General features: G+C 51.7%; 10 protein-coding genes across 10 annotated transcripts; 6 read left to right on the forward strand and 4 right to left on the reverse strand.

The window, feature by feature from the left end:
• Nucleotides 1-220: 220 nt before the first annotated feature.
• CABS01_10274 (serine/threonine protein kinase) lies at nt 221-1,800 on the reverse strand (the record flags this gene model as incomplete). The annotated part of the gene is made up of 2 exons (XM_060543630.1): nt 221-1,177; nt 1,234-1,800. The coding sequence occupies 2 exons, from the start codon at nt 1,798-1,800 to the stop codon at nt 221-223; spliced, it is 1,524 nt and encodes a 507-aa protein (XP_060399312.1).
• Nucleotides 1,801-3,345: 1,545 nt separating this feature from the next.
• CABS01_10275 (protein kinase domain-containing protein) lies at nt 3,346-5,654 on the forward strand (the record flags this gene model as incomplete). Its single annotated transcript, XM_060543631.1, has 3 exons — nt 3,346-4,188; nt 4,259-5,417; nt 5,608-5,654. Coding segments are annotated over 3 exons (2,049 nt in total), but the record flags the coding sequence as incomplete, so codon positions are not given.
• A 540-nt stretch (nt 5,655-6,194) lies between these two features.
• Nucleotides 6,195-7,910, forward strand: CABS01_10276 (TOL; the record flags this gene model as incomplete). The annotated part of the gene is made up of 3 exons (XM_060543632.1): nt 6,195-6,300; nt 6,358-7,123; nt 7,190-7,910. The coding sequence occupies 3 exons, from the start codon at nt 6,195-6,197 to the stop codon at nt 7,908-7,910; spliced, it is 1,593 nt and encodes a 530-aa protein (XP_060399314.1).
• Nucleotides 7,911-8,998: 1,088 nt separating this feature from the next.
• CABS01_10277 (uncharacterized protein) lies at nt 8,999-11,803 on the reverse strand (the record flags this gene model as incomplete). The annotated part of the gene is made up of 1 exon (XM_060543633.1): nt 8,999-11,803. The coding sequence occupies one exon, from the start codon at nt 11,801-11,803 to the stop codon at nt 8,999-9,001; it is 2,805 nt and encodes a 934-aa protein (XP_060399315.1).
• A 2,598-nt stretch (nt 11,804-14,401) lies between these two features.
• Nucleotides 14,402-14,641, reverse strand: CABS01_10278 (uncharacterized protein; the record flags this gene model as incomplete). Its single annotated transcript, XM_060543634.1, has 1 exon — nt 14,402-14,641. One exon carries the CDS (start codon nt 14,639-14,641, stop codon nt 14,402-14,404), a length of 240 nt encoding a protein of 79 aa, XP_060399316.1.
• A 194-nt stretch (nt 14,642-14,835) lies between these two features.
• Nucleotides 14,836-15,246, forward strand: CABS01_10279 (uncharacterized protein; the record flags this gene model as incomplete). Its single annotated transcript, XM_060543635.1, has 1 exon — nt 14,836-15,246. One exon carries the CDS (start codon nt 14,836-14,838, stop codon nt 15,244-15,246), a length of 411 nt encoding a protein of 136 aa, XP_060399317.1.
• A 772-nt stretch (nt 15,247-16,018) lies between these two features.
• On the forward strand, nt 16,019-18,025 carry CABS01_10280 (uncharacterized protein; the record flags this gene model as incomplete). The annotated part of the gene is made up of 1 exon (XM_060543636.1): nt 16,019-18,025. One exon carries the CDS (start codon nt 16,019-16,021, stop codon nt 18,023-18,025), a length of 2,007 nt encoding a protein of 668 aa, XP_060399318.1.
• Nucleotides 18,026-20,732: 2,707 nt separating this feature from the next.
• Nucleotides 20,733-22,276, forward strand: CABS01_10281 (transmembrane amino acid transporter; the record flags this gene model as incomplete). Its single annotated transcript, XM_060543637.1, has 3 exons — nt 20,733-20,917; nt 20,981-21,414; nt 21,480-22,276. 3 exons carry the CDS (start codon nt 20,733-20,735, stop codon nt 22,274-22,276), a joined length of 1,416 nt encoding a protein of 471 aa, XP_060399319.1.
• Nucleotides 22,277-22,787: 511 nt separating this feature from the next.
• Nucleotides 22,788-24,245, forward strand: CABS01_10282 (threonyl and Alanyl tRNA synthetase second additional domain-containing protein; the record flags this gene model as incomplete). The annotated part of the gene is made up of 3 exons (XM_060543638.1): nt 22,788-23,013; nt 23,074-23,551; nt 23,621-24,245. 3 exons carry the CDS (start codon nt 22,788-22,790, stop codon nt 24,243-24,245), a joined length of 1,329 nt encoding a protein of 442 aa, XP_060399320.1.
• Nucleotides 24,246-24,312: 67 nt separating this feature from the next.
• Nucleotides 24,313-25,785, reverse strand: CABS01_10283 (uncharacterized protein; the record flags this gene model as incomplete). The annotated part of the gene is made up of 2 exons (XM_060543639.1): nt 24,313-25,503; nt 25,594-25,785. 2 exons carry the CDS (start codon nt 25,783-25,785, stop codon nt 24,313-24,315), a joined length of 1,383 nt encoding a protein of 460 aa, XP_060399321.1.
• Nucleotides 25,786-26,265: the final 480 nt, after the last annotated feature.

The following is a 26,265-nucleotide window of genomic DNA, read 5'->3' on the forward strand; positions in this document are numbered from 1 at the left end:
GTTCGTGTACTTATTACTTTACGGGAGTAAGGCTATCTTGGAAACGAAGTTGAACATATCGTTTCGAATGTCGGAAATGCGCCAATGAGTTGATAAAAAAAGGAAAAGAAAAGGTAGAAGGAAAAACAGTGCCTTAATAAATATCATCTGTCGAAAATCCAAGCCATACATAAGCATACTCAAGCAGTAAAACATATCCTCCACATTAAGTCTCTTGCTGCTACCAGCTGGTGGCAGTTCTCAGTCCCGGAGGAATCTCAACTGGCCGCCCAAATATAGCTGGAGTTTCTTGAGAAGATATTGCTTGGTTCATTATGAAAGAGGGGTCCTTGGTTGCGCGGTGGACAATTTCTTCAAGCTTTTTGTACATAGTGTCTGCGGTGACGCGATCTTCCACTTGAATCAAGAGCAAGTGCCGGGTGATTAGATTGACCAGGGCTCCTAGCGCTGTGCCACCTCCACAACGGGGATCCTTTCGCAGAGCTGCAAATGCTTCGATTACCGAGGGATGAATCACCGCAACGTTTCCCCGAAGCGCGTAAAAGTTGGAAGTTCTCTGAAGTGGCGTCCCTTCTTCCCTGGATTCGGCGAAGCTGTTGATGGCATTGACCCCGTAGACCATCCAGATGACAAATTCGAGATATATGCATGCCATTGACCAAATGTCGTATCTGCGAGGCCTAGGCTTATTTGTCTTCAGGATGGCTTCTGGTGGCTCGTACGAAGGTGTAGTAGCTCTGGTGAGGGTACTCATGGATCTCATATATGTCGCAGCTTTGTGAACCTTGGAAATCCCGACATCTGCAATGACAAGATTACCCAGCCCGCCATTAGAGAAGTGGAGGATATTTCCGGGCTTGAGATCACCATGACGGAAATTGATGTCATGCAGCTTCCGGAGGGCGCCACTTATTCCAAGCATCTGCTGCAAAGACCACAACATGTACTCCTGGTTTGAGATATGTGACATCCAGAACTCTTGGAGGTTCCCTCCTTCTGCCCATGGGAAGGCTATGAAGTAAGACTGGTCTCTCTGGCAGAAGAATAAGTATCGTATGAGATGTTTGTCGTTGATACCTTGCGTCTTCAGGAGGTTCTTCTTTTCCTGATCGAACAAGGTCGAGCCCTCAGAGTTGCGAAATATCTTGACTGCAACCACCATGTCCGTGTCTTGCGCCTTTGCATCTCGATCATTAGCACGTCGTTGTACTTCTGCAGAAGACTCGGACTCACCCCAGAACCGGTTTGGTGAGCCGCATGTAGCTCGCTCTTGTAGACAACATTGCTGTGTTCACCCCGAAGTTCGGTTGCTCTTAAGAATGGCAGCGGACATTTTGAATCCACTTGAAAGACTGTTGATGTCCCTGTGACATCTAGTTTTGGGGCGAGGAAGAGCCACTGCTTTTCCAGAAACATATCCACCTTAGCTTCATTTTTCCAGTGTTTAAACGACTTGACTTCCAGTCTTCCCTTGGATTCCAAAGTACCGCTGTACTTGTCATGAGTTGGCCTAGCAAGGGGTAAATCTTCGTCGGTAAGACCATCATCGACTAGCTTTCGAATTGCCTGAGGCTCTCCGATCATGACAAGAATTGCAAAGATTCGTCTTGCGTTCATCGAGATTTTGCTTGGGAGGCTATCGGAAAACAGCCTATTCATGAGGTTTGTGGGGAGCTCATTCTGAACTTTCTCCTTGGTGATGACATCATTCAAACTGCTAACTGGCAAGAATTCCTGGCTTACGATAGAAGAATACTGAAGGGACTCTTTCAAACTTGAAAGAAGAGCTTGAGAATTCATTGCTCGTTGAGACACCTTGTCTGGATGTCTGGCTCATGGATCGCATTCGCAAATGGTTGGGGTTGAAGGCTGGGTTCAACAGGACAGCCCACCGACAATCGCGGGGTCTTATGAAAGTCTGAGCATGAGCCACGATCAGCGACTGTACGAGATAGAACAGGCTGCCAAATTCAGGCGACCATGAAGGCAGCCACATAAGCATCCTCCAGGCCGAAGTAACTGTCAGCGTAACTGCCGAAGGGACTCCAGTTTCTCACGTCTTTCCGGGCCGTTGCTTCGAGATCATCACGCTCCAATGACCTGTCTTTGACACAGCCCTTGTACACTTGGTACATAAACGGATGATCTAAGATACATCCGAAGTCTCTCTGGAAGCTGCTTCGCTGATCCGCAGTCTTATAGTCGGGGATGCCCGGGATCAGTTGGCACCCCTTTCATGTGTGCGGCAGAATGAAGACCGCCACTATGGCATCGTGGTCCAATGATGAATTCTGATCATGACACTCCACACAACATAGGAGATAAGCTGCTCGGTTCAGCCTGATTTGGCGTTGGAAAAAGTCTGCAGGTTCTCTCAGAAGATAAGATGCACTTACCCCGCCTCCTTGGCTGCACCGACGCACAACTTTGAGCAGACTCACGTCATCGCAGTACATGCATATCAGTGGTTTAGTTGCCATGCCCACAGCCTGATCCCAAAGAAAATCTGCACTGCTAGGCCTTTTCGTTCCTGCGGATACCAGCAGGTAACGCGAGAGTTTGGGAGATCTGGAACTTCTAGTTCATTACTATGGCATGCCCCCTTGTCCGCGTCGATCTTCTTCGGAACTCTTTTCAATATTCCGCCTATCCCGAAGTGAAAGTAGAGTTCAGTTAACCATGATCTGCTCGGACGGGGTTGGGAAGTGTTAGCATGAACTCTTGGCCAATGCTGACAGCTTCCTGATTTGGCTCCACCGAGCCATCACACAATTGGCAATGTACGCATCGGTTAAAGGTCGCAGTAGGCATGCGGAGTCTGGAGAAGTTGGTTTCCCCTCGACTCCGAGCCTGATCTAGCCTGGTCTATGCGGCAAGCGGGCGAACCACGCGCGCCAGCTTTGGTGGCATGCAGAGGTCAAGTACCATCATGCCGTTGGTTGGAATGTGGACGTTGTGTATGAGAAATCGAGTTTTGGGCCTGGGTCGAAGCGAAAGGGTGTACACCAAAAGGCAACCAGGGCCAATAAAGTAGTCGTGGAGGGTGTGCTACCGAGCAAAGGAGGGGAAGACCGTAATCTGATACGGAAAATGGCAAACATCAACTAGTCAGCCCATCAATTCGTATCTGCATAAGTACGTTGCAGCATGCTCTGGATAAGTCGAATCGCGCAAGATCCAACTTCGTCTGCATGTATGATGTGGAGGCTATGCAAGTTGCTGAAGTATTCATGAAATGCGAGGCTTACCATTTCTGTGTGGTGGTCATTGGTTATCATCACATGTGAGTAGTACCCATTGGCGTGCCAAGATGCAGATGTTGGAGACATATAGCTGAATGTGTAGCCAAAGAAGGGAGAAGCACCTGAGCATAATTGCCGAGTCAAAAAAGCTCACAAGCAGCCTCTTCAGAAAACTCGAGTAGTAAACGCACAGCATAAAGACGAGAACCTAGGGCATTCGCCTGACCACATATCGCGCCGTGTGTCTTCAATCACTATATATGCCAGGAGAACATCGAGTGTAACATCTCAGTTGTGGAAGAAGTCGTCCTTTGCCAGTCTTCGGAGAGGTAGTAACGAAAGTGGCCAGAGCGACGAGATGGCTGATCTTCAGGGCCAGCTAGTCTCGGCACAGCTTCCTGCAGGAACATGCGGAGGTAACACCTTTCTTCCGTACTCCATCTTGGAAAAGCAGGTCACTACGCAGTTGGTCAAAGACACCCTATCATATCAAACGAACAAGTCTCCAGAGACGATATCAAAGATCGCCTCCTTCGTTTGTGGAAAGCCCGGGGCCAGGAGAGTTTTCGCGGTTCTTGCCTGCCTTAGTCGCCCGGAACGGATTGACTTGTTCTACGAGCACAATTTTGTCGACTCTATTCTACCTCTCTTCATCGATGAAAGCAAGCAAGTGAAAACCCGATCCGCTGAACCTGGCCATTCTGAGATCACCAAGAGGGTTTTTGCCGACAAGTTTTGGGCATTCGTTATTTCGCCGTACCTCTTTTGTGACAACCAATGGCAATTCCTCGGACCGGTCTTCAACGAACATCAATTCAGATACTCCTTTCGAAAGGAACACCGAATGCCGTTCTTGGAGCAACCTGGTGGGCACAGAGAAAGTCATTTCAGCACCGTGGGAAAGTGGTCTATTCATCAGTCTCATTTCAAGAAGAGCTCAAAACTTGTGAGTGCACACAAACCCACGACAAACGCATTGCCCGGGGCTTCATGGATGCGACACTCACATGATACAGCGCCTGTCAGTCGACACAAATGGACATCCCATTGTAGCAGTGAAAGAGCTGAAAAATGTCAACATGAATCCTGACGAGTACGAGCGTGCCGCCGAGGCTGAGGCAGAAGTTTTACATATGATCCGCGAAATGAAGCATCCGCACCTCATCAAGGCAATTGCTTACTACAAAAGGGGTGATCGGTACTTTATTATTTTCCCGTGGGCGGGAGGTGGTAACCTACGAGACTACTGGGGAAGAGAGCCTCCTCGTAAGCTAGATGCAGATTTTGTTCGCTGGGCTCTTGGTCAGCTCTGTGGCTTGGCTGGTGCGATGAATAAGCTTCATTCGACAAAGGACTCCGCATGTCGACACGGGGACCTGAAGCCAGAGAATATCCTTTGTTTTGAGAACACCACGAGCTCCGACCCGTTTTCCCAGCCGTTTCTCGTCATTGCGGATGTTGGTTTGGCTAAAGTTCACACCTTAGCGACGGAGATGCGTAACGAAGCTACACGCACGATGAACGGAACGGTTATGTACGAGCCACCTGAAGCCGTACTGCTGCTAACTAAGAAACTACCAAGGTCGCGACGTTATGACGTCTGGTCCATCGGCTGTATCTACTTCGAGTTCCTGATTTGGCTCCTTTATGGAAAGGCCGAACTGCTTCGATTTGGGGATGACATAACACATCCCGTGAACAGAACACGGCAATTCTTCGATGTACATGGATCTGGTGTAACCGGAGCGGCTAGCATCAAGCCCGGTGTTCAGAAGTGGATGGATTGGATCAGAAGGGACCCGAGATGCCCACCGAACACTGCAATTCGAAAGTTACTAGAGCTCATTTGCACACGATTGCTAGTCATAAAGGTAAGCAAGCTGACGAGGAAAGAGTCGTCTGGAAGCGACAGTGTCCGAGGCAGCATCACTCTACACTCGACAGATGGCCCAGATAACCCGAGCATTATTCGATCGGACACCAACAGCAGCTTTAACGGCGATCCCGCCGACGACCTTCGTTATCGAGCGACTTCTATCGAAATGTACGAAACGCTGGCTGGCATCATCAAAGATGCTTCGGGGAAACCGCCAAGAATTGCTTGGATGAATTGGCAGGCGGGTTCTCCAGGAGGGCCAGGACAATACGGAGATACCTTGGGTGTTTCTCAACTAGGTATGAGGGGTCGACGCGGCGTTAATGCATGAGGTGAAGAGTAACTTTCCTAGGATCTCGTTCTCCTCCAATAACCAATTCCCTGGTAGACATCGACGCCGGATTGGCGGGTGCAGGTGACAGTGGCCATTCTGATGATGTAAAAGTCCCGTATTCCACATTATGCAATATTGTATACTGACATCGACAGTACGTACGTTTGCCCGATGTGGTCTAAGTGTGTGCGATCTTGGCTAAACACTTTCTTGCACGGCATAGATGGTATTGGTTATGCTCTAACAACCTTCGGATATTGATATCAAGAGCTGACATCTCATCTAGTTTGTACGTTCTCAGTCGCCAGCAAAATGTGATCTTTACTAATTGTCACTGATGTAACAGACGGTATGTCTCGACACTCAAGCTTCAAATATTTACCTACAAATCTGATATCCGGTGGCCTGATTTTCATGTCCTGACAATGCAACTCTATCTAGCCGGTAAGCTTCTTACGATTTCGAGAAGAGCTACTAGTTCAAATCAGTAACGTTTTCTTAGCTTGATAATGAGTGGGAGTGTAGCCCAGATGTCAACACAGCACGAGCGCTGTCTGAGGAGATCGACATTTCGCGTCAGCTTCCACTGAAAAATACGACCAGCACCCTCTGTCTTCGATGCAAAGACCTCCAACAGCGACTCAGATCACAAAGATTCTCGTTTTCTGATAATCTCGAAGCGCTAGTAAGGAGAGCAGAAGCCTGTAATCTCTGTCGCCTCCTTCGCTTTTCACTTGGATCCATGGCAGCCAAGATATACGAGGAGATCAAATTCGAAAAGCTCGACAGCTATTTGACATCCAACGTGAAACTCGGACGGCCAGTTGCAGTTCTATACAGCTTGCCAGGTTAGAACAACCTTCGTTTGTTTCATCGATTTATCTCGTGCTAAGTTTATGTTAAAGGAAAACCTTTTCCTGGTGCACAGATGGCAATGCCAGTGCTTTCGGCTGCCGGTAGTCAGGCGCATATCGCAGCGCTATCGACGTGGATACGGGTCTGCGACGACACGCATGACTGTAGCCCAGCATCCGACACCACCTTTCTTCCAACAAGGGTTATCGACGTTGGATCCGAGGGCGCCGAATCATGCCGCTTGCTTTGCGCAGACCGTGGGCAAACGAACTCGGGAAGATATCTCGCTCTATCGCATCGATGGGGTGCTCCAGACCAACATAGAAAATTCTGCACTTTGAAGGAAAACCTTGAAAGCTTCAAAGAGGAAATCAAGCTGACGGAGCTCCCCCGAACGTTTCAGGATGCTATCAACGTTACACGAAGTCTCGATATTGGGTACCTCTGGATCGATTCGCTCTGCATCATTCAAGACGACCCTGAAGACTGGAAGACGGAGTCTCTTTTAATGGAACAGGTGTACAGCTCAGCTTACGCAACTCTAGCAGCTAGCTGCGCAAGCGGGACCGAGGATGGCTTTTTGAAACCCCGACCACGGCGGCACTGTGTTACGTTAACATCCGACAGGGGCTCCTACTATATCTGCGACTCTATCGATGACTTTGGGCGTGATGTTGAACAAGGGGAGTTGAACAAGCGAGCTTGGATTCTTCAAGAGCGAGCTCTATCCCGTCGCACAATCTATTTCTCAGAAAAGCAGACGTACTGGGAATGTGGAAGAGGCGTAAGGTGTGAAACAATGACGAAATTGAGAAAGTGAGTCTAGACGGGTCTGCCAATGCTTTCAGCTAGACTCGCTTGACTGACTTCTCGATGTATCAGTCGGAAAGCCTCGTTCCTGGGAGATTCGGACTTTCCACACTCCATTGACACCTACGTTCGCGGAATGAAGATTGAGCTTTACCAGGATCTCTACCAGAAGTACTCGGGGTTGGCACTCAGCTCCATTGGTGATAGGCCAGTTGCCATCCGCGGGCTTGAAGCACGTCTCATCCGCACTTTCAGAACTGTCGGCTCTCATGGAGTTTTCGATACTTTCTTCCATCGATGTCTACTGTGGAAAAAGGCCAGCCGGTCTCTGAATCGTATCGAGTCGGAACTGCTCAGAGGAGTTTATGTTCCATCATGGTCATGGATGGCTTATGACGGCGAGATCAAATACTTGAATGTTCCCTTCAACAAGTATTCTTGGGAGGCGGGGATAATCTCGCCGTTTAGGACTTGGTCATCTCAGAGCATGAAGGAGAGGGGCGAGAAAGAGGGGTTATGTGAGATCAAGGCGCCTGTATGGGACTTTCGGGGCTGTGATAGCCTCAAGCTGGAGCTCGACAATCCAGACAGGAAGCTCTCGAACCTCAAATGTGTCATTGTGGCGAGGAGAAAGGATTTACAAGGCGACCCTCAACAGTCACATTACATAATAGTCGTGCACTCTGTTGCTGTTGACGGGCTCTGCGAGATATATGAAAGAGTTGGCGTTGCGGAGGTCAGAGGAGAGCAGATTGCATTCAACAAGGGAAGTCAGAGCGGTATTCTTAGGTGATCTTAGGGTATAGCAACTAATAGCAACATGTCTTCTATCTTTTAGCGCATGGCTAGAGGTGTAACTCTGCTAAGCCGGGCTTCGATGCTTTGTTTCTGTTGACTGATCGTAATGACGGCGATGCTGCTTGAAAATTTCATCTCAGCAATGAATCATCCACTCTCCCACGCATCCTTATTCATCCAGTATACACCCACGAAAGCAAGCCACCAACCTATATTCCGCCCCTCAATCCAATTCTCGTCACCAGCACAGCAGACGCCTTCCTAGGCCGGTTGGTCAAGTCAAACTGTCTGGGTGGTGGAACAGTTAATGGTCGACAATCAGATTTACGAGGACAATTTTAGCGAGAGTACCCGAGTTCGAATCCCAGCATGAGCACCATGACAATTGCCAAGAGATGTAGCCACACCGGTGGTGAACTCTTTTTTTCTCGTCTTCGCCTTGTTGTTTGTTGAATTCAGGCACAGGTATATCCGCGAGAGCTGCCCGCTGCCGTTCTGACCATCGCGATGCCGGCTACCCTACCTTGGGGGAAGATGGCGATGAAGGAAGCAGTTCTAGCCATACATGTTCACCGCACTATGATTTGGGAAAGAATGGAAGGCGGCAAAAACCAGGTATCCCATCAGGGGAGCCCTGTTCTGTCGCCAGTCTCACAGTTGTCTGCCTTCGCGCAGCTTACTCAAAGAATACGGCTGTTGTTGAAACCATCTTGGTATTAAAAACAAGGTATGGCAAGAGAGACGCTCGGCTATGCATGTTACGCTAATGCTCATCCCTCAGATGATAGATCGCCGTCTTTGAAGAGCTCGTTGCCCTCTTCGTCCACGCCGAGGACCGTACTCCTCACCGCTCGTCCCTGCCATTGCCATCGCACAAAATGCAGACACTTCAAGATCCAGTCCAGACTTTCCAAAAGCCAAAACTGCCCCATACGGGCTTTAATCCCTGAAAGTTCGTATCCTACATTCTGTCCACCGCTCTGACTATTTCCTCCTACTCCTTGAGTAGTCCGAAGCCTCCTCGGTCCTGCTTTGGCTTCGCATAATGTCAGGGAACACCTGAGCTATTTCCTGAGCATGGCATCACTCGGGAACCATATCCCCTAAATCCAAATAGTATTGGGCCGTTTCATGATCCCCCGTGTTCAAATAGTGTTGGGCAATTTCGTGATTTTCCAGCTCAGTGGCCCGTGTGATGAATTCTACCACACCTGGCGATTCTCTCACTTCGTCTATCTTCGTCGTGACTTCGAGAATTGGCAATAGTATTGATCCCAGCCACTTGGGCAACCGTCCTTTGGTGCCAGAAATCTCTGTCCACCTCGAGAAGATTGGAATGATACCGCACCGTCCACGTTCCTCTTCGTACTTGGCCAAGGCTCCTTTCTTGATCAAGCATTCCACAGCAATTTGCAGTGATGATTGCGCAGAGTTGGTCAGTTCTGCTGGCCATCTGGGAGCATCTGTTGCAAACACATTGCGAGAAAACCGCTCCCACAGCCCCATACCGGAATCATCGCGGCTGGCAAGAATATCCTTGTAGTCAAGCAGGCGGCTGTATACGCCAGCATCTAGCGCGCAAAAGCTGGCGGGGTGAGTGGCGGACGTGGGGCCAAACAGGGCCCTGTCGTTGAAAACCTGGAAGATTGTTTCCGCCGGAGACAGTCCTTGGACATTGAGGATGGTTTCAAAGTCCAAGTTCAAAAGAATATCAATCAGAGGGTTTGTAGCCGACACATTGAGGTAGTGTAGGGCATTCTGAGATTCTCCATCAACTTCGAAGGGGTCCGCGCCGAAGTCAATCAAGCTGCGGAGTAGGTCCGCCGAGCCACATTCGACAGCCAGAAGAACGAGAGGTTCCGGGCTTTTGAGGTAGGCGAGATTTGGCCTGCAAATTTCCAGCATGTGAATCGCCCCTTTTAAAGCTGCGGGCGTTATTTTTTGCCCTTTCCTCATGGAGCTGAAGGGATAGAGGACGGCTTCGGCAATGGGGGTCTGGCCGTCATTCATTACCGCCCTCAGGTTGTGGTCTTTGTGCTTGTCGTACTCTTGAAGGCAGTCCAGTAGCTCGATGTCTGAATTGGCGGCTGCGAAGTGCCAAACGTTACGTCCACTTTCATCGGTGTCTGTGGTTCTTGCTCCATGGTCCAAGAGAAGCCTAAAGACCTCGGGCGACTCTGACAGCATCAGGGGTGTCTGGTCTTTATGGTTGCGAACATGGACATTGACATCTTCTCCCGATGTCAAGATAGCAGCCAGTAGAGCTATTTCGTCGGTCTCGGCCGCGTAGTGTAGGATTGTAGTTCCATCTCGAGGCTCGTCCATAGCAAATTCATCTTCTGATGATGCGCTTGATAGTGCTCTCTGGGGCGCCATCAATGCATTTGGATTCCAACGAGGATCCAAGATAAGCCTTCTCACAACTGCCGTCTCGCCATCCTGAACTGCTTCTCTGACAAGTTCTTCGTACAAGGTGTCGGAGACATCAAGAGGTCGGGACCTGGCAATACTAGAAGGACGAGCCAAATCAAAATGGTCTAGGATCTCATAGATACCTGTGGCCAATAGTGATATATCATTGTAGCTGTCGTATTCGGGAATGGCTCTGTCAAGGATCGCGGGAAGCATTCCCTCCAAAAACGAACGCGTCGGTGGCTTGAGAGGCGATGGCCAGTATTGTAGAAGAGAATCTTTGCCATGGAAGAGCTGTACGAATCTCAGATCAAGGCTAATGCCCAACTTGAGAAGTTGAAGTAGGATCTTTGGAGCACGGATCGCCTGGCAAATGAGGAATGCCAATGTTGCCAGTGAGAATTTTTCGTCTTGGCAAGGGCCAGCTGTTTCCACAGTACACGAAGCTCCTGAATCCAAGAGGACTTTTATAGTCTCCTCCTGCGAATCGGTAGGCTTGCAGTCAGACACTAGTTGTGAGGGGTCTGCAGAGCGTCCTAACAGGGCCGTTGGACCGAGCAATGCACAGTAAAGAGGGGTGCCCATAGAGCTCGGCTTATTGACGTCCACTCCCCAGAACAAAAGTTGCTCGCAGAGCCGTGGAAGCCCCAATGACGCAGCAACGTGGAAAGGAGTGACCGAGTCATCCTCGAGTCTCGACATCAGCAGATTCAGAGGTGTCATCGAGAGGGCACCGGAGCTAAGGTTGAACTGCTCCGGCCATTCCTGCCTGGCGTATTCCAATAGCCATTGAAGAAAGTGCGACGACTTCCTTGAGTGAAAAAGCACGTGCAGAGGTGTCTTGTAATCGGTGTATCGTTGGCGGGCCAAATCGGGTAGAAGCTTTGCTGCCGCACCATATTCGGGGCACTTGACGTCTCTCTCAGCAACATATTGCCGGTGTACAAAGCATTCAGTCAATTGTTTGTCAAATTCGGCATTCAGAAGTATGGCAATACACCTGTCGCTATCGATCTCTGTGGGTTTGGGTATGAGTTCGACTGTATGATCCAGGTGTTGGCTGAGAACGTCTTTGCGGTAACCGTCCGTCGACAAGCGCACGAGCAAGGCGGCCCAAGAGTCGCAACGCACAAGAGAATCGAGCTGACACTGAATTCTGTAGATACTCGAGGTAAATGCTGAGAGAGAAGGAGCCTCGCTTCTTGGTCTTGCCGAGCTTGCTGACCACGCGAGGCTGGGGTCATCAAGAAGATCGCTCAAGTCGTCAAAAAGGGTGTGGTCTGGGCACGCTGGCGAAGTGTCTTGTTCTGCGAAGTCTTCAAACAACAACCAAAGACTATGGAGAGTACCAAGAAGTTTTCTGACAGCTACGCGTGCCTCGTCGTTGACGCCGCGGTCACGCAGTAGATGGTATACTGATCGAGCTTTGGATCGAGCCTCTGTGAGAGCCTGTCCAAGCCGATGGTTGAGAGGCATCGTAGCGAGTGTAGTTGTATCGTACGCATGTACGATAGGTGTTCTTCGCCTTCTCTGGGGTTTGGAGGGAGAAGAGCAGGTGATGATGATGATTGAGTTGCGGCTGTAGTTGTAGGTGTAACGTCAAATCTCGGCCGATGTCGACAATGAGGTGTCACAGCGTGTCGCAAGCTCTGCAAGGCGGGTCCGTTGCCGCCTGGCCAATGCTGTTGCCTCCAGCGCCGTTGAAGTCCGTTTTAGCGATTTAGCGCCCGTAGGGAAGTCTCTATCCCATCGACTGCTGCAAGGCGACAGTACATCCGAGTGCGGGGGAAGAACTAATCAGGCGTTATTCCGATTTATTTCTACTATATCCGCAAATTAAAAAATTCATATCTTAGAGAATTTAGAGAAAAGCTGGAGACCATTGTACTGTCGCCTTGTAGCAGTCGATGGGATAGCGGCCGCCGCTGGGCCATCGGGCGACCTTCCTTAGTCATGCATGTTGCTTATATAATCAGCGATGACAATGTGATCACGAATCTGGAACCCTCTCGCCGTGCACCTTTCTCCCAACCAGCGATGGGTATCTTTTGCCCCAGCTACGGAATCTGAACCTCAATAGTGCCGCCTTTCACCTAAAACTCCCGAGGCCGGAATCCAAACGTCGCCAGTTATCAAAAACAATAATTTGAATTGAGACCATGCTCAACGAGCATCAAGTGCGATTCCGTGACAGCCTCTGTCGGCAGGGGCAAATAGTATTTCAACCTCTCAGCCGATACCCACTTTCCGGGAGCTCGTTTCTGCTCTAGCTCACTTGAGCTTTGCCTGCAGAGGTACAAAGTGTGACTCTCAAAACTTCCTCTGGAATGACCTCACGCTTGCCAACGGAGTCCCACTCCTTGGACTGTCTGCTTTGAAAGGACCAGGTACCAGAAGGGCATGATGAAATTTGGGAACTCTTGAATAAGATGCAAGGTGAAACTATACTTTGGACCTATGATAATGTCGTCGTCGGGCCTTGTGTGAAGCGATGAAGCTTTTCTCTGAAGAAAGAAATAAAGAGACCCCTGCGCACATGGAGCTTGTTTGTGAGGCTAAGGGTACGAACCACATCTTGTAATCGAGCTTTTATTATGACGGGTAAATTAAGCTGAAGCTGTTTTCATTGAGTTTCGCCGGAACGCTTCGCGAAACAGGACCATCTAAGTGTCTCTCTGGCCTTTGAGTCGTCTGTAGCATCTCGCCTATTCCTCATCCTCATCGTGGCCTAGCCGTCGTTTCACTCAGGCGATTGTCATGTAGGTAATTTTAGCACTTCCAGCAGCCTCAAGCTAGCTGGAATAGTCGTTATTGGCTGGTGCATTTCTTAGTTTGATTGGGATTGACCGGACCGGAAGCCTGAGCATCTGGCCAACATCTGGGGTTCTTGTGAGATCCCGTGGCTAAGGCTTGAAGCGGACTGCCGGAATTTGGTCAACCTTCGCTCGCTCAATCTAGAGCCGCAATATTTGCACGTGCAGACTTATTATCTAGCATATGTCATGGTGATATGAAATATCCAACTCTCAAAAGGCTAAGCATGCTGCAATGGAAGGAAAGGAGAGGATTGACAAAACTACCCGTTGAATACTTTTTCCAAATCCCCGTTTATGTAGGATCAGTCATAGGCTTGATTGACCTATACTCCTGCAGCGTCTAATCTGAGAGCTAACAAGTCGAGGCTGAGAGCCTGGCTCGATTATGCTTCCTTTTCTCATACGGGTGTCAGCCACCACGCTGTTACCCACAGAATGTCGCTGGTTCCCGCGTGGTTTCCCCACAGTGTCAACGGCTCTCATGCGGATGGATGGCAGTAGACGGTGAGCTGTTCATCGATCACGTCCTTTTGGCAACTGAACCCTGGGGTATGGCAGGAGGAGGAGCTTGCCGCACGAAGCTCGGGCGTGTAATGGCAGGTTCTGATATCCCCAGTGTCCTCGAGGTTGGCCGTCGATAACTGAGCAGTAAGCCACCTCAGCTGGTGGATGAGGAGCGTTGGATGGGAGAAATTTGGTGCGGCCATTGAGGCTTGATGACCTGAATGTCTGAGGCGCAAACGACGAGCGTTGGCGGTACGTACTCCCCTTTGGAACAACGGTACGTACTCGACCTAGCAGCCCGGGCACTGTGCATCTCGTCCCTTCCACCTCTCCACCTCAGCTTTCCTCCCACTTCTCAAAGTTCTCTGCATCTCTCTACCGAGTGTTTCCAGCTCGCACATCACACGACGAGTCGCAGCTGAGGAGCACAATCAGCCAGTTTAGTCACACAGACCACAGTCTCTTTCGTCTGAAGTCGTTCCCGCCTTCTCGCAGCCCGCCTATCCATGCAAGGACCGTCTGATCATCCTGGCGCCCGGACTAGACGATGGAATGCCGCCAAACTCTGGCTAAGCATAGACCTCTTTGTGTTTCTCCAGCTTCTCTTTCGTCCTCCCACGCGTGTCAATTGTGACGACTCATCAACTTATCGATCGCTCTTCACCTGAAAACGGCTCGATATTGGCCATTTAGAGCCTCCCGTAAGGATTGATACCTGATACACCTAGTCGTGAGCTAGACGCACAGTCGGTTTTTACTGCCCGCAGTTCTTCTCCCGCCCCTCCTCTTCATGGTCCCCGCCAGCGCTATTAGCTGCGATGGTCACCGGGCCACACCGGTAAACACGAGAAGCATTCGCTGGTGTGGCGACGAGATCACGGATACCGTTGGTCTGCCATTCAAGGAAGATGCCGCGGGGCACACCAACGACGGTCCATCCACCGAGCCAGTACCAGGCTCTAAAGAGCGACATGTTCCATTCGATCTGCGACATTCACGTCGATGGTATCCGAGACCTTCATTTATACTGAAACGAAAATACGGATGTCCCTCTATCTCTCCCGCCTGCGCGGCTTCCTCAATCCCGTGTTGGCGTACGGACATGGACACTGTCAGCGAAACCCCCAATAGCGACTGCAGAGCCAACCCTGCTTTCTCTCTCGCCTTTTGCTGACCGCCGCTTTCTGCATGACAACATTTCTTGCCTTCGTGTACCTCCTCACGCTACTCTGCCAAAAGCAGCATGCAACATCCAACCGCCGCCACCGGCCAAAGCGTCGCAACGGCGTCGTGCCCCTTCATGAACCCCCGACAAGGACAGGCGCCAACCAGGCGGTCTGGGAGGGACCCAAAATAGGCCTGTGCCACTCCGTCGTCACGCAATGGCGGGAGATCGTCTACCATGTGGACCAAGATTCAGCCAACATTTCCTGGCCAACCTTTGCATCTTTGGTTGTTCCTTACGCCTTCGCAGCTCTCCTCCTCATCGTCGACGCCAGACTTCGGATGGCATGGTGGCATCCTCACCCAACCCCCGTCCATCTTAGCTCCAGCACAGTGCTGTTAGGCGAGGTAGAATCGCCGTGTGAAGGAGCTTAAGGAGCTTCTCGACGCCGCCACAATCAAGTCGCCAACCGACTTTGACGCACGGTCTCGTTGCTTTTTTTACACTCACATGCAGTTTGCTCCTGGGTGACCCCTGATGGTCAAGCCTGGAACAACAGACCAGCAGCTAGCCCAGTCCTGGTCAACGAGGTCGGAAGGCCAATATCGGCAGCTCATTCATGGAATAGCTGGCAGGCATTGATGGTAGTGATCGACGATGCGCACCTGCAGACGCAAGCAAAGTCGCATATCGGGCCTCAACGTTGCTCTGCGCCATGGGACAATGAACCAAGGAGAACGCTCGGCAGACGCAGCTCATTATGTGTGTTTGTCTCCGAAGACCCAGGCTCTAGCAAGCCAGGCTTTCCCCCACAAGTTCGTGGCGTCGAGCTAAGACATCTTATTGCCTACGGCGTTTGACAAGCCTGGCACAACACCAAAGAGACTGTCCCAGTGCGAGTCAGGGTTCGTCCACTGGCGCGTTTGCTATAAGCACCGGAGGTCGGCCGTCTTTTCCATCTCCAGAGAAACCCCTCCAACTCGTGGTGGCATGTGTTATCGGTGTCAGTCACTTTGTTTCTCTGCATCACATAACATGCGGCCGTAGTCGTTGCTAACGAGTATCTTTTTCTAAAGCTGCTACTTTGTTCCTTGTAATAGACGCCTTCCGTCATATTCCTACGTTCGGCCGAGCCTGCCAGAGGGCTGTCACTTATCACGCTCCTTTTTCGTCACTCATTTTTCCTTTTCCAACCGAACTACAAACATGGCCTCTTCCATGTCTCGAAGGTCACCCGTGACACCGCCATACGATGATGACTACAACCAAAGCCCAAAGGGTCTACGGGGCCCAGGATTGAGAAGCAGTCCATCGTCGGCCTGCCTGCCCGTTCCCACCATGAGATTCTCTCCGCCCCCGACGCCCCGAAGCTCACGACCGAATAAGATGTCCTTGCGCCTGAGGAGCAATTCTGGCCTGTCATTACACACCAACGAAGACGCCTTCCGTCGATACACCGACTACAATCCCGATGGGTCCCCGAGATCCCCGACTTTTGGGCCCGGTATATGGCCCAGTCTCGACAGCGTCTCAACAAGTCTGCGCCGAAGCTTCGGGCCACCAGTCATGGAGATCGAACCAGAGACTTTGTCTATACCAGACTTCCTTGGCCGAGAGGTCTTTCAGATGGTTCTTGCCAACGCTTCCGCCTCTCAACGTTTCTTCCATTTCGCCCAAAATCATGGCTGCGGTTCGGACATCGAATTTCTTCTGAGGACCCAGGAATACGCGAAATCATTAGCACTGTTTGGGAAACAAGCCTCATCAATGCCGACACCAGCAAATCTACCTTCAACTGTCTCCAAGTCATTGAATGCCGATATGAAGCAGTTGACAAATTCTGTTCTCCCAGGTCTCGAATCGATGTTTGCAGAATCTACACGATGCGTCGAGCAGCGAGTTGCCCGGTCCATCTATCCAGAATTTGTGAAGCATCAGCTTGCCATCTCTACCTCGGCGGCTCTATCCGGCACTCGCGTCTTCAAATATCCTGGTCTTGCCGAGTCATTCTGCTTGACGGATGCCTTGAGCTCAGACTACCCCATCATCGCCGCATCAGATGCTTTCGTTTCTGTTACTGGGTATCCGAAAGTCGAGGCTCTTTCAAGCAACTGCCGTATCTTACAGGGGTCACTCACGGACCAGGACACCGTCAAACGCATCCGAGATACTGTCGCGCGGGAGGAGGAGTCGTTGGAGCTCGTACTCAACTACCGGAGAGACGGCACCCCGTACTGGAATCTTCTATTCACCTGTCCGCTCACGGACTCTTCCGGCAAGTTACGATACTACCTCGGAGGGCAGATCAACGTGTCGGACAACGTTGGTGGCTACAAAGACCTCCTCCGGATTCTCAACTTTGGGCCGGCGCTAGATGAGGTAAAGGAAGAGACCTCGGGTCGGGAGTCCCGAGTCAGTCGCCGCATGAGCCGTACGAGCAGCCGAGACAGAAAACAGGAACGGCGGACCAGTCTCCGCAATAGGGATAGTCTACACAACAAAGGGCCCAAGAAAAGCCTCTTCCAACCATTCCGAAAGCATGCGACGCACAACAGCAACAATCAGGAAAATACGTCACCGTCGCAGGGCGTTGGCCTCGGCTTGGAGCAGTTGCTAACGGTTTCGAGCTCGGAAGAGCACCTTTCGGCACCCACTCAGCTGGACACTGTTTACTCTGGTTACAGCCGATTCATTGTTTTGCAAAACACGGACGGACCTTCCGCCTTCCCACCAAGGTCATCGTCTCTACCTCCAGACCCTAACAAGAGAAAGGCCGCTCAGCTGAGTGTTGCCTTTTGTTCAGCCGCCGCGCTGGAGGCGCTCGGCCTCGGCCTTTTCGCCGATAGCATTACGCACCGAGACATCTTTACCGTCCTTTCCGACCTCGCGGACTCGCCATCGATTACGAAGAGCTTCAAGAACACGGTGCGCGAACGGGTGATTCAAAACGGAAAGACGGCCACGCTAGATATCATGCTCGGCGGTAACTACCTCGCACGGAAGGGCAGTCTCATTGGCCTCGGCGGGCGTTCATCCAAAGACGAATCAGACGGCAGCACGAAGAAACATGGACGACCTGTCAGCAGGTCGGGTTTTGCCAGCCTTGTGAGCGAGGCAGGGAAGATGGAGAAGCTCACCAGCCAATGGACACCATTGAAGAATGCGGAGGAAAAGGTTGAGTGGATAGTTGTTATCATTACACCAATGAAATAACGCAACGCTCCCTAACGGGATGGCCCGTTACCTGTTACATATGACTTAACACTGTAATTATAATGTGTATGGGATGAAGAAGGGTAAAAAGGGAGTTTGGGTGGATCGGGGAGAGGAGACTAGACAGATACCTGGGATGTATGATTCCCGACTGAATGAGACATCAACTTTTATCAATATCTGTCGTCCGATGTGTTTCCCTGACAGCGAAGCTGCCATGGGAAGTGACTCTGATAACCTGTTGATTTCGATTCGATGTACGAGACTCCCAGGAAGGACCCTCGAGAGGACAGATACGAGCATCATTGACAAGTTGGGCTTTCGACGATCCAGTGGACAGTCCAAACTTGATACAAAACTAGCATCCATGATATACTTGTAGGAAATAAGCCGTCATCCATAGCCAATGTTGGAAGTGTTTGACACAAGCACCTCATCATTGGGCAGCCACACACTACATATACTCACTCACACTTGCTGTCTCTCCAGAAGATGGCTCCAGTTTTTCTCACAAACAACAAGCACGCCATCTCGATCATAGGGAAACCCCCTCCCCCCGCCCCCTCTTAAAGTGACACGAACCCTTCATCAACGTTGCAGATTGCGGGGGACGGGAAGGGGAAAAAACAAGATCTATCTAGCACATGGCTTGGAGGGGAAAGTGAGAAGATCCGGGGAAAGAAGGAGTAGGCGTACGGGTAGGAGATCTCAGATCTCGGTTACCCGCGGGTGAGTAAGAGAACGATTAGTAGATAGTGACCGTGGAGTAGTAGCCCGTCGTCCTAAAAGGGTAAAAAAAGGGGAACAAGATGAAGAAAGAGGGAGGGGGCCACTCGGGAGAGCCGTCGTGAGCCGTCGTGAACCTTTGGCGGGCAAGACGGGATCTACGAGGGACGGACTCCCGCGGTTCTCCAGATCCACGTGTATGGACTAGTATATGACTATATGTGCGTTATACGGGGAAATGGAACGTTGTGTCCTGTTTAGCTGCCTCCGAGTACCTTTTTTCCGAAGAATCTCATGTTGTTTATCATGTGGCTACGAAGGAGAGTAAGAGCATTGCAGGGTCTCGATGGCCTAGCAACAATCTGGTGCCTTCAAAAGTCCCCTCCACGTGTTTCTATTGACTAATGCACTTTATGCACAGAAGTACAAATGCTCACCCCGATGAACAGTAAACCTACTTGAGACTCGAGAGGCTACGGATAGGCAATCGTGGCCGCGTCTCCATGGTCCGCGGTAACAGGAAGAGGACACAAGGAATAGAGACAACCGGTTGCGGCCTTCTAGAACGAAGCGGATTACGGCGAAATGAGCCGTTCTATGCAGCATGCAGACCATGCAGACCAGAGCGGAGTAGCATAAGGGGGAAGCACTCATACCCGTGGGCGAAAGAGTCAAAAGCAAGACACCAGGAAACCCCGTTGGCGAACAAATTTGCGTAAAAGATTTGACTGCATGCGCCGGCCCCGGGCATGCGGGCTGCGGCATCGGCTTGCGCTGCGTGGATCGTGAGGAACCACGCGGGGAAATAGGGCCGAAAACCTTTCCAGACTTTTCTTGGGTTTCGATAGGGGACCTGCAAAAGAGGATGGGCAATGGGCAGATTGGGGGACTTGCGCTCGTGGAGTTGGGAATAACATGAATTGACCACTCCACAAACCAACTGGGACGTCAACATTAGTAAAACCCGTGCCAAGTGGATATAATCACGTAAATATTAGCCAACGTGTGGGACTTTTTTGATGGGCTGAGATGGTACGGATGGGTAATGCGCGCTTGAAGATTTTTTTTGGTACGAGGCGCGTTCCGGGCAGATTTTCCTGTTCTTTGTGGTCTTTTTTGGTACGGTGACTCTGCGTCTTTGGGGTTTTTGGTGGTGGCCGATCAGCCCATTGACTTTTTTCTTCTTCTTGAGCTTAGGGAGTTGGGGGTGGGAGAAAGCTTGGTATCGAATGATGGATTTTTTTAGCTGCCGGAGCGGGACTCGAGTTCACCTCATGACTTTGAGACTAGAGTGAGATGCGAACACCCAGTGTATGGATGAGACGTCAGTTTGAACATACCGAAAAGACGGGCATCACCGGCAAAGAATCAACGGCGGAAGGGTTTCCGTAGATGGTGGTGGTTGTGGTGGATGAGGCTCCAGAGCCGGGCAGGGGTGCGGTGCTCCACACTTTCAACGTCCAGGCACAAAGTCCCCCAAGTTGCCACAATCCCGAGTGGGCCGGAGGTGCGGGCCCCGAGTCATTCTGCTGGGAAAGGTGCCGCTGCAAGAGTTCACAACTTCTCACACCCCCGTGGGCCGTCTGACGGCCCTCTGGCCCTGCGCGGTTCGCCATTGCGGACGCGCCGAGATCGCCTCGGCAGATGTCTCGTATGACCAATTCGCCCTGCGCGGGTTCCAGTGAGGTTGACGAGGCCGATCGCGGCGTGGCCTGGGTGGATTATATCAAGAAATCTGGTCCCCCCCCAAGGATAGAATGACTCTGAGTCTTGAATGCGAGAGATTTTCTACCGTTTCCCTCTCTTCGTCCCTCACCTGAACGTCCGTCGTGGTTCTCTCCATTCCTGAACCACTTCTCAACTTCATCCTGCTTCTTCTTCATCACGCAGGGCGACGGACGGACTTACTGACAGCTTCAACGCGTCAGCTACAGCAAACAGTGACCGATATCACACATCTGTGTGTATACTATAGGCAGAAATGGGTACCGCCACAGAAGTTACCAACAGCCCCGAGATGACGGAGGCTCAGAACCAGGCTAAGAAGGATGTCGGCGATCGTGAGGAGGCCGCGCCGGCCTACGTGCCCGCGACGGCGGAGGAGCACAACAGCGTCCTGACGGGAGAGGACGGTGAACTGATCGACTACAAGACTCTCACCTGGTGGTACGTCTAGGCTATGCTTCAACGACGCCACGGCTGTTCGTTTGCTAACCCATATACTCTCAGGCAAGGTGGCATCGTCCTCATCGCCGAGACCGTGTCCCTGGGCATCCTCTCGCTGCCCTCCGTTCTGGCGACTGTCGGTCTCGTCCCGGGCATTGTCCTCATCCTCGTCATGAGCTTCCTGTCGACGTACTCAGGCCTCGTCCTCGCCGAGTTCCGCAACGAGTACCCCTTTGTGCAAAACTTTGGCGACGCCGTCGAGGTCATCGGCAAGTCCATTGGTATGGGCGCCGTCTTCCAGGAGGTCTTTGGCTGGGCGCAGGTTATCTTCCAGGTCTTTGTCATGGGCAGCCACTTGTTGACCTGGACCATCTGCCTCAACACCCTGACCAACTCGTCTACCTGCACCATTGTGTGGGCCGTCGTCGGTTTGGCTGTTTTCGCTGTGCTCAACTTCCCGAGAACGCTCAAGTACACGAGTTACATGTCCATGGCTTGTGAGTTCAACCGCCCTTATTTCGAGAATTTGCTTTCATGAACTTTGACTTACCAAGATACACAGCATGCTTGTCCATCACCCTGGCCGTCCTCATGACCCTCGGTGACGTCGCCGTTTCCCGCCCCATCGGCTCCGGCAGCATCGAAGTCGCCCGCCAGCTCGGCTTCACCGGCGCCTTCCTCGCCGTGACCAACATCGCTATTGCCTTCTCGAGTCACTCCTGCTTCTTCAGCGTCATCGGCGAGTTCAAGAAGCCCGAGGACTGGCCCAAGGCCCTGGCCCTCCTCCAGATCGCCGACACGACGCTCTACCTGCTCGCCGCCATCGTCATCTACGTCTTCGTCGGACCGGACGTCCCCTCCCCCGCCCTCTCCGCCGCCGGCTCCAAGACGATGCGCAAGGCCATCTGGGGCATCGCCATCCCGACCATTGTCATCGCTGGTGTCATCTACGGCCACGTTGCCGCAAAGTACATCTTCTCGCGCCTGTTCCGCAACACGAAGCACATGATTCGCCGCACCAAGCTCTCCGGCATCGCGTGGATCGGCATCGTTGTCGGCATCTGGGCACTGTCCATGGTCATTGCCGAGTCCATCCCTGTGTTCAACTCGCTGCTCGGCCTCATTTGTGCACTGTTCGCCTCGTGGTTCTCGTACGGTCTTCCCGGCATTTTCTGGCTGTGGATGCACTACGGCAACTGGTTCAAGGACGGAAAGCAGACGTGCAAGTTCGTGGCCAATGTTATTCTGTTCCTCACGGGCTTCCTCATCTGCGTGCTTGGTCTGTGGGCGTCTATCGAGTCGATTGCGAATGAGAAGGGCACCAAGCCGTGGACGTGTGCCTCCAACGCCGCGCGATGAGAAGTAGGCATTGTTATTAGTTATCGCAACATCTGATGAATATAATATGTTAAATATGGACGTTTGACCCAAACTCAAGCAGCGCTTCACCGTGAGAATATCGTGACAATGCCGGATGCACAACCACGAAGAACGCCACCGAAGCGTTGGGTCATCGCAGGCAAGTATGGATCGCAGGTAAGTATGGGGCGAGTCCCAGTGGTGATCAACGCCACTTGTCTTCACAGTTCCAGACAGCCTGACTCGCATCCTTGCCGGAATGGAATGATGTCCCCTCTGTAGTTGACAGCCTGACCAAAACGAATTTGCGGAATGAGAATCACGTGAGCTGAGTTGGTTCCCGGCGATCAATCAGCCCGACTGCCGACATCCGTCTCCACCTTTCTTATCTGCTTACCTCATCTCATCGATGATGTTGGCCACTATCTCAATTGACTCACTCACTACTCACCATGAAACTACGTTTCAATTGAACCAATTCTTATCCAAACATTGCAAGACTCATTCGAAAATGGCAGTCACAGAATCAACTCGGGCCCAAGTAGTCGGGGCATTAGCTTGTCAAAAGAACTCATATCTTCGCACTCTAGAGGCAGAGGTCATCTCGTGTGAAAAGAGACCCCCACCCCCACCAACAAAGAAGACCAGCAAGGACAAATCCGCAGGACCAGTCTCCAACAGCAGCACCGATGAGGTGTGGTTGATCGAATTCGCCGACTCCGTCCTCTTTCCCGAAGGTACCGCACGACTTCAATGAATCTATTGGCACTTGAGACTTATTCAACTGCGCTCCCCAGGCGGCGGACAACCGTCTGATCACGGATCAATCACTCCCCTCTCAAGCACGGATGCTACCGCCATCCCGATTCAATTTGTCGAACGCGTTGGGCTACGATGCGTCTATCACTCTCCCAAACCCCTAGATCCCGGTGAGAAGGTACGACAAGAAGTCGATTTCCAGCGCCGATGGGACCACATGCAGCAGCATACGGGCCAACATCTCTTATCCGCCGTCATGAACACCCATGACAACCTCAACACTCTCGGCTGGGGCATGGGAAAGACTGGGGCGATGAACTACGTCGATATTCCGCGGAAACCTTCAGATGCGGAACTACAAGCCATTCAGACGAGGTGTAACGAAATCATCCGCGCCAGTTTCCCAATTACAGTCGAAACCCCGGAGGATGCCAAGGTCCATAAGATGCCCGAGGATTATGATCAGAGTAAAGGAGTCGTTCGTGTGATCCGGATCGGCGACATCGATCGCAATACGTATGCAACCCTCACACACCATGCTAAATCGTTTTTGGTAGCGTGTTGATGCTGACACACAAGCTGCAGATGCTGTGGCACTCACCTCTCCCAAACATCCCACATCTCACTCATCCTCGTCCATCACGGCGAACCAGTCCACAGGAAGAACTACCGCCTCTACTTTTCCGTCGGCGATCGAGCCATCAACCTGGCGACAGCCTCCCTCGGTGCAATGAGCTCTCTCTCAAAGCTGCTGTCGTCCAAAAACACGTCCGAAGAAATAGTCCAGACCGTGAAGACCGTGCAGAGCTCCGCGGCGGATCTCAAGAAGAGGGAAAAGAAGCTTCTCGCGGACATTGCCGAGTTTGAGGCAGACGCTGCAAAGATCAAGTTGCAATCCACGAAGAGTGTGTGGGTTCATCGCGCGGATGGCAACGCGGACTTTGTGAAGTGGGTTACCGTCAACGTCAAGGACGCTGTGATGACTTGTGGTGGAGTTGTTGCTTTGGCTACTGGCGATGACGGGAACAGCGGACAAATTTCTGTTCTCGGTGAGAAGGCTGCTGTCGAGGCACTCGTTCCAAAGATCAAAGACGTTGTGACGGGGGTGAAGGGCGGCGGTGGTGGGGAGAAGTGGCAGGGAAAGGTCACGGCATGGGAAAAGGGCAACTTGAAAGCTCTGAAGGAGTTGGTAGAGAGTTTCGAAATATGATTCTATTTTCGATTTCGCCCACAAGACATTTGGTCTCTCTCCCTTGTTCAGCTCCGTATGATTTCATTCACCATCCCGATCCCCGAACCCAAACATCTACGATCTCGGTCTTGCTAGACTTGCTCGAGTCGACTACGAGGTACCAACCATACAGAGCACCGGTAACACATGCATGGTTTGGGTAGATACTGACAGACTGACCAACCTCGAGCGGGATCTGCGGCAGATCAGAGTTCGCTCCAGCGTCAGCCTCCCACGAGAGAATAGCGTGTTCCTGACTGATCCTATCCACAATAAGCCTTCGTTCTCCCGCAGCCTCAAACCCCGGCTGGCGCCCTACAACGCCCCAGCCCGGATAAGAAGGGCAGGGCTCTCTCCCGAGACCCAGCACACCAACAGCGACGAGAGCCTCTGGCCTCTCTCGCTCGCCATCATTGTAGACGCTGCAAACTTCGGCTACAACGGAGATGGCAACCTCGTCTTCATAGCTCCCTAGCGCAGTCCGCGAATGGGTAGAAATTTGCTGCATATCGAGGAAAGCATATACCCCGGCGTGGAGTTCGAGCGTCGACTTCACCGTCGGCGACCCAGCTTGGACTTTGCCGATAGCCGCCCGAAGACGCGCTTCGCCGGACCCGCTGACCGCCGTGGCGCCCGTGAGGTTCTCGATGGCCGTGACCTGAGGAGACGCGCCAACGCTAATGGTGATTTCTCTCGAGGCGTTGGCTGCTAGGAGACTTTCGTTGGCGTGGAGGGCTTCCAGACAGCCCTCGATCTCCTCAGCGAGATTGTGCATCGCTTGGTCAGCGGTGTCATCCTTATAACTAAGACTGCTGTGTGAGTACAGCCCCACCAAGGTCACTTTGCCTTGCGCGTCTAGTTGCATAAGCTGCTCTAGCAGGCCGCCCTTGTTGAGCGCCGTGGCGGGGAGCCCTGCCCTGTGATATCCCGTGTCTACTTTGAGATAGACGCCCACTGGGAGACCGCTTAGATGATGGAGCCGACTAATTGAGTCTAGCTGGGAAGGGTGGTCGACAAGGACCGTGAGTCCGTCCTTGCCGAGTTCTTGGCTTAATGTGGCGAGGCGCTCAATCTGGGAACCGAGAAGGGGAACGCCGTAGAGGACGTTGACATGGCGGCTGGCGTCTTTATACTCTTTGAAGGTTGGGAGGAGATGCTCAATCTCTGCTACGGTTGATACGATGCAGTTGATCTTTGTTGCCTTCTCGCCTGCCTGGAGCTTTGTGACTTCTCTGGTCTGCAGCGATGGTCAATATCTTGTTCCCATACTAAGCCATTCAAAGACTTGATATGACTAAGGTACCTACTTCAGGGTTGGACCACTCACCTTGTGAGTCTTGACATGGAATCGAAATTCGACTCCCAGATCATCGACGGCTTCCAACATGGACCGGCAGTGCGTCCTGACCTTGGCCGCATCCAATACTACTGCCGGCTTCGGAACGTCTCTCACATCCTTGCCGACGTAGAACTCCCTTAGAGTCTCGACAGAGGGCGCGATTCGCTGCGGAATAGCCATCTGAAATACAAAACGTTCTGCAAAGTCCGTGGTCGAAAGGTATGAAGGGGTGGTGTTGAGTTGCGGACATAATCATGTCCGGTTTTCTCGGTTGTCGCTGAGGTTTAAATAAGCTTATGAGGTCAGATTCGGGCCGCGCTTAAATGATCAAGCGATGAGGGACACACCACATAGTTCGGGTACGGAGGTCAAACCTCGCTGCCACAATTGGTTCTTGAATTAAATGACTCACAGCCCGAGTTACGTTTTTCTAAGCACGTTTCTGCGGCACAAATTTGGCCGAATTTCGTTATGTTATGGCTATGATCGACCTTGGAGACTGCTTGTCCTATTGACCTTACTATTTTGAGCACCTATAAACATTGGTTCAGGATGCAACTATTGACAGTCAGTTACTAATTCATCGCTACCTCACAAAAACACTCGTCACTACATGATTTTCCAATGGCCTTTGCCTGCACTATTTTACTGAAGATTAGT

The sequence above is a fragment of the Colletotrichum abscissum genome (assembly GCF_030869225.1).
Source record: "Colletotrichum abscissum strain IMI 504890 chromosome Unknown Scaffold_26.1, whole genome shotgun sequence".
Classification (NCBI taxonomy): domain Eukaryota; kingdom Fungi; phylum Ascomycota; class Sordariomycetes; order Glomerellales; family Glomerellaceae; genus Colletotrichum; species Colletotrichum abscissum.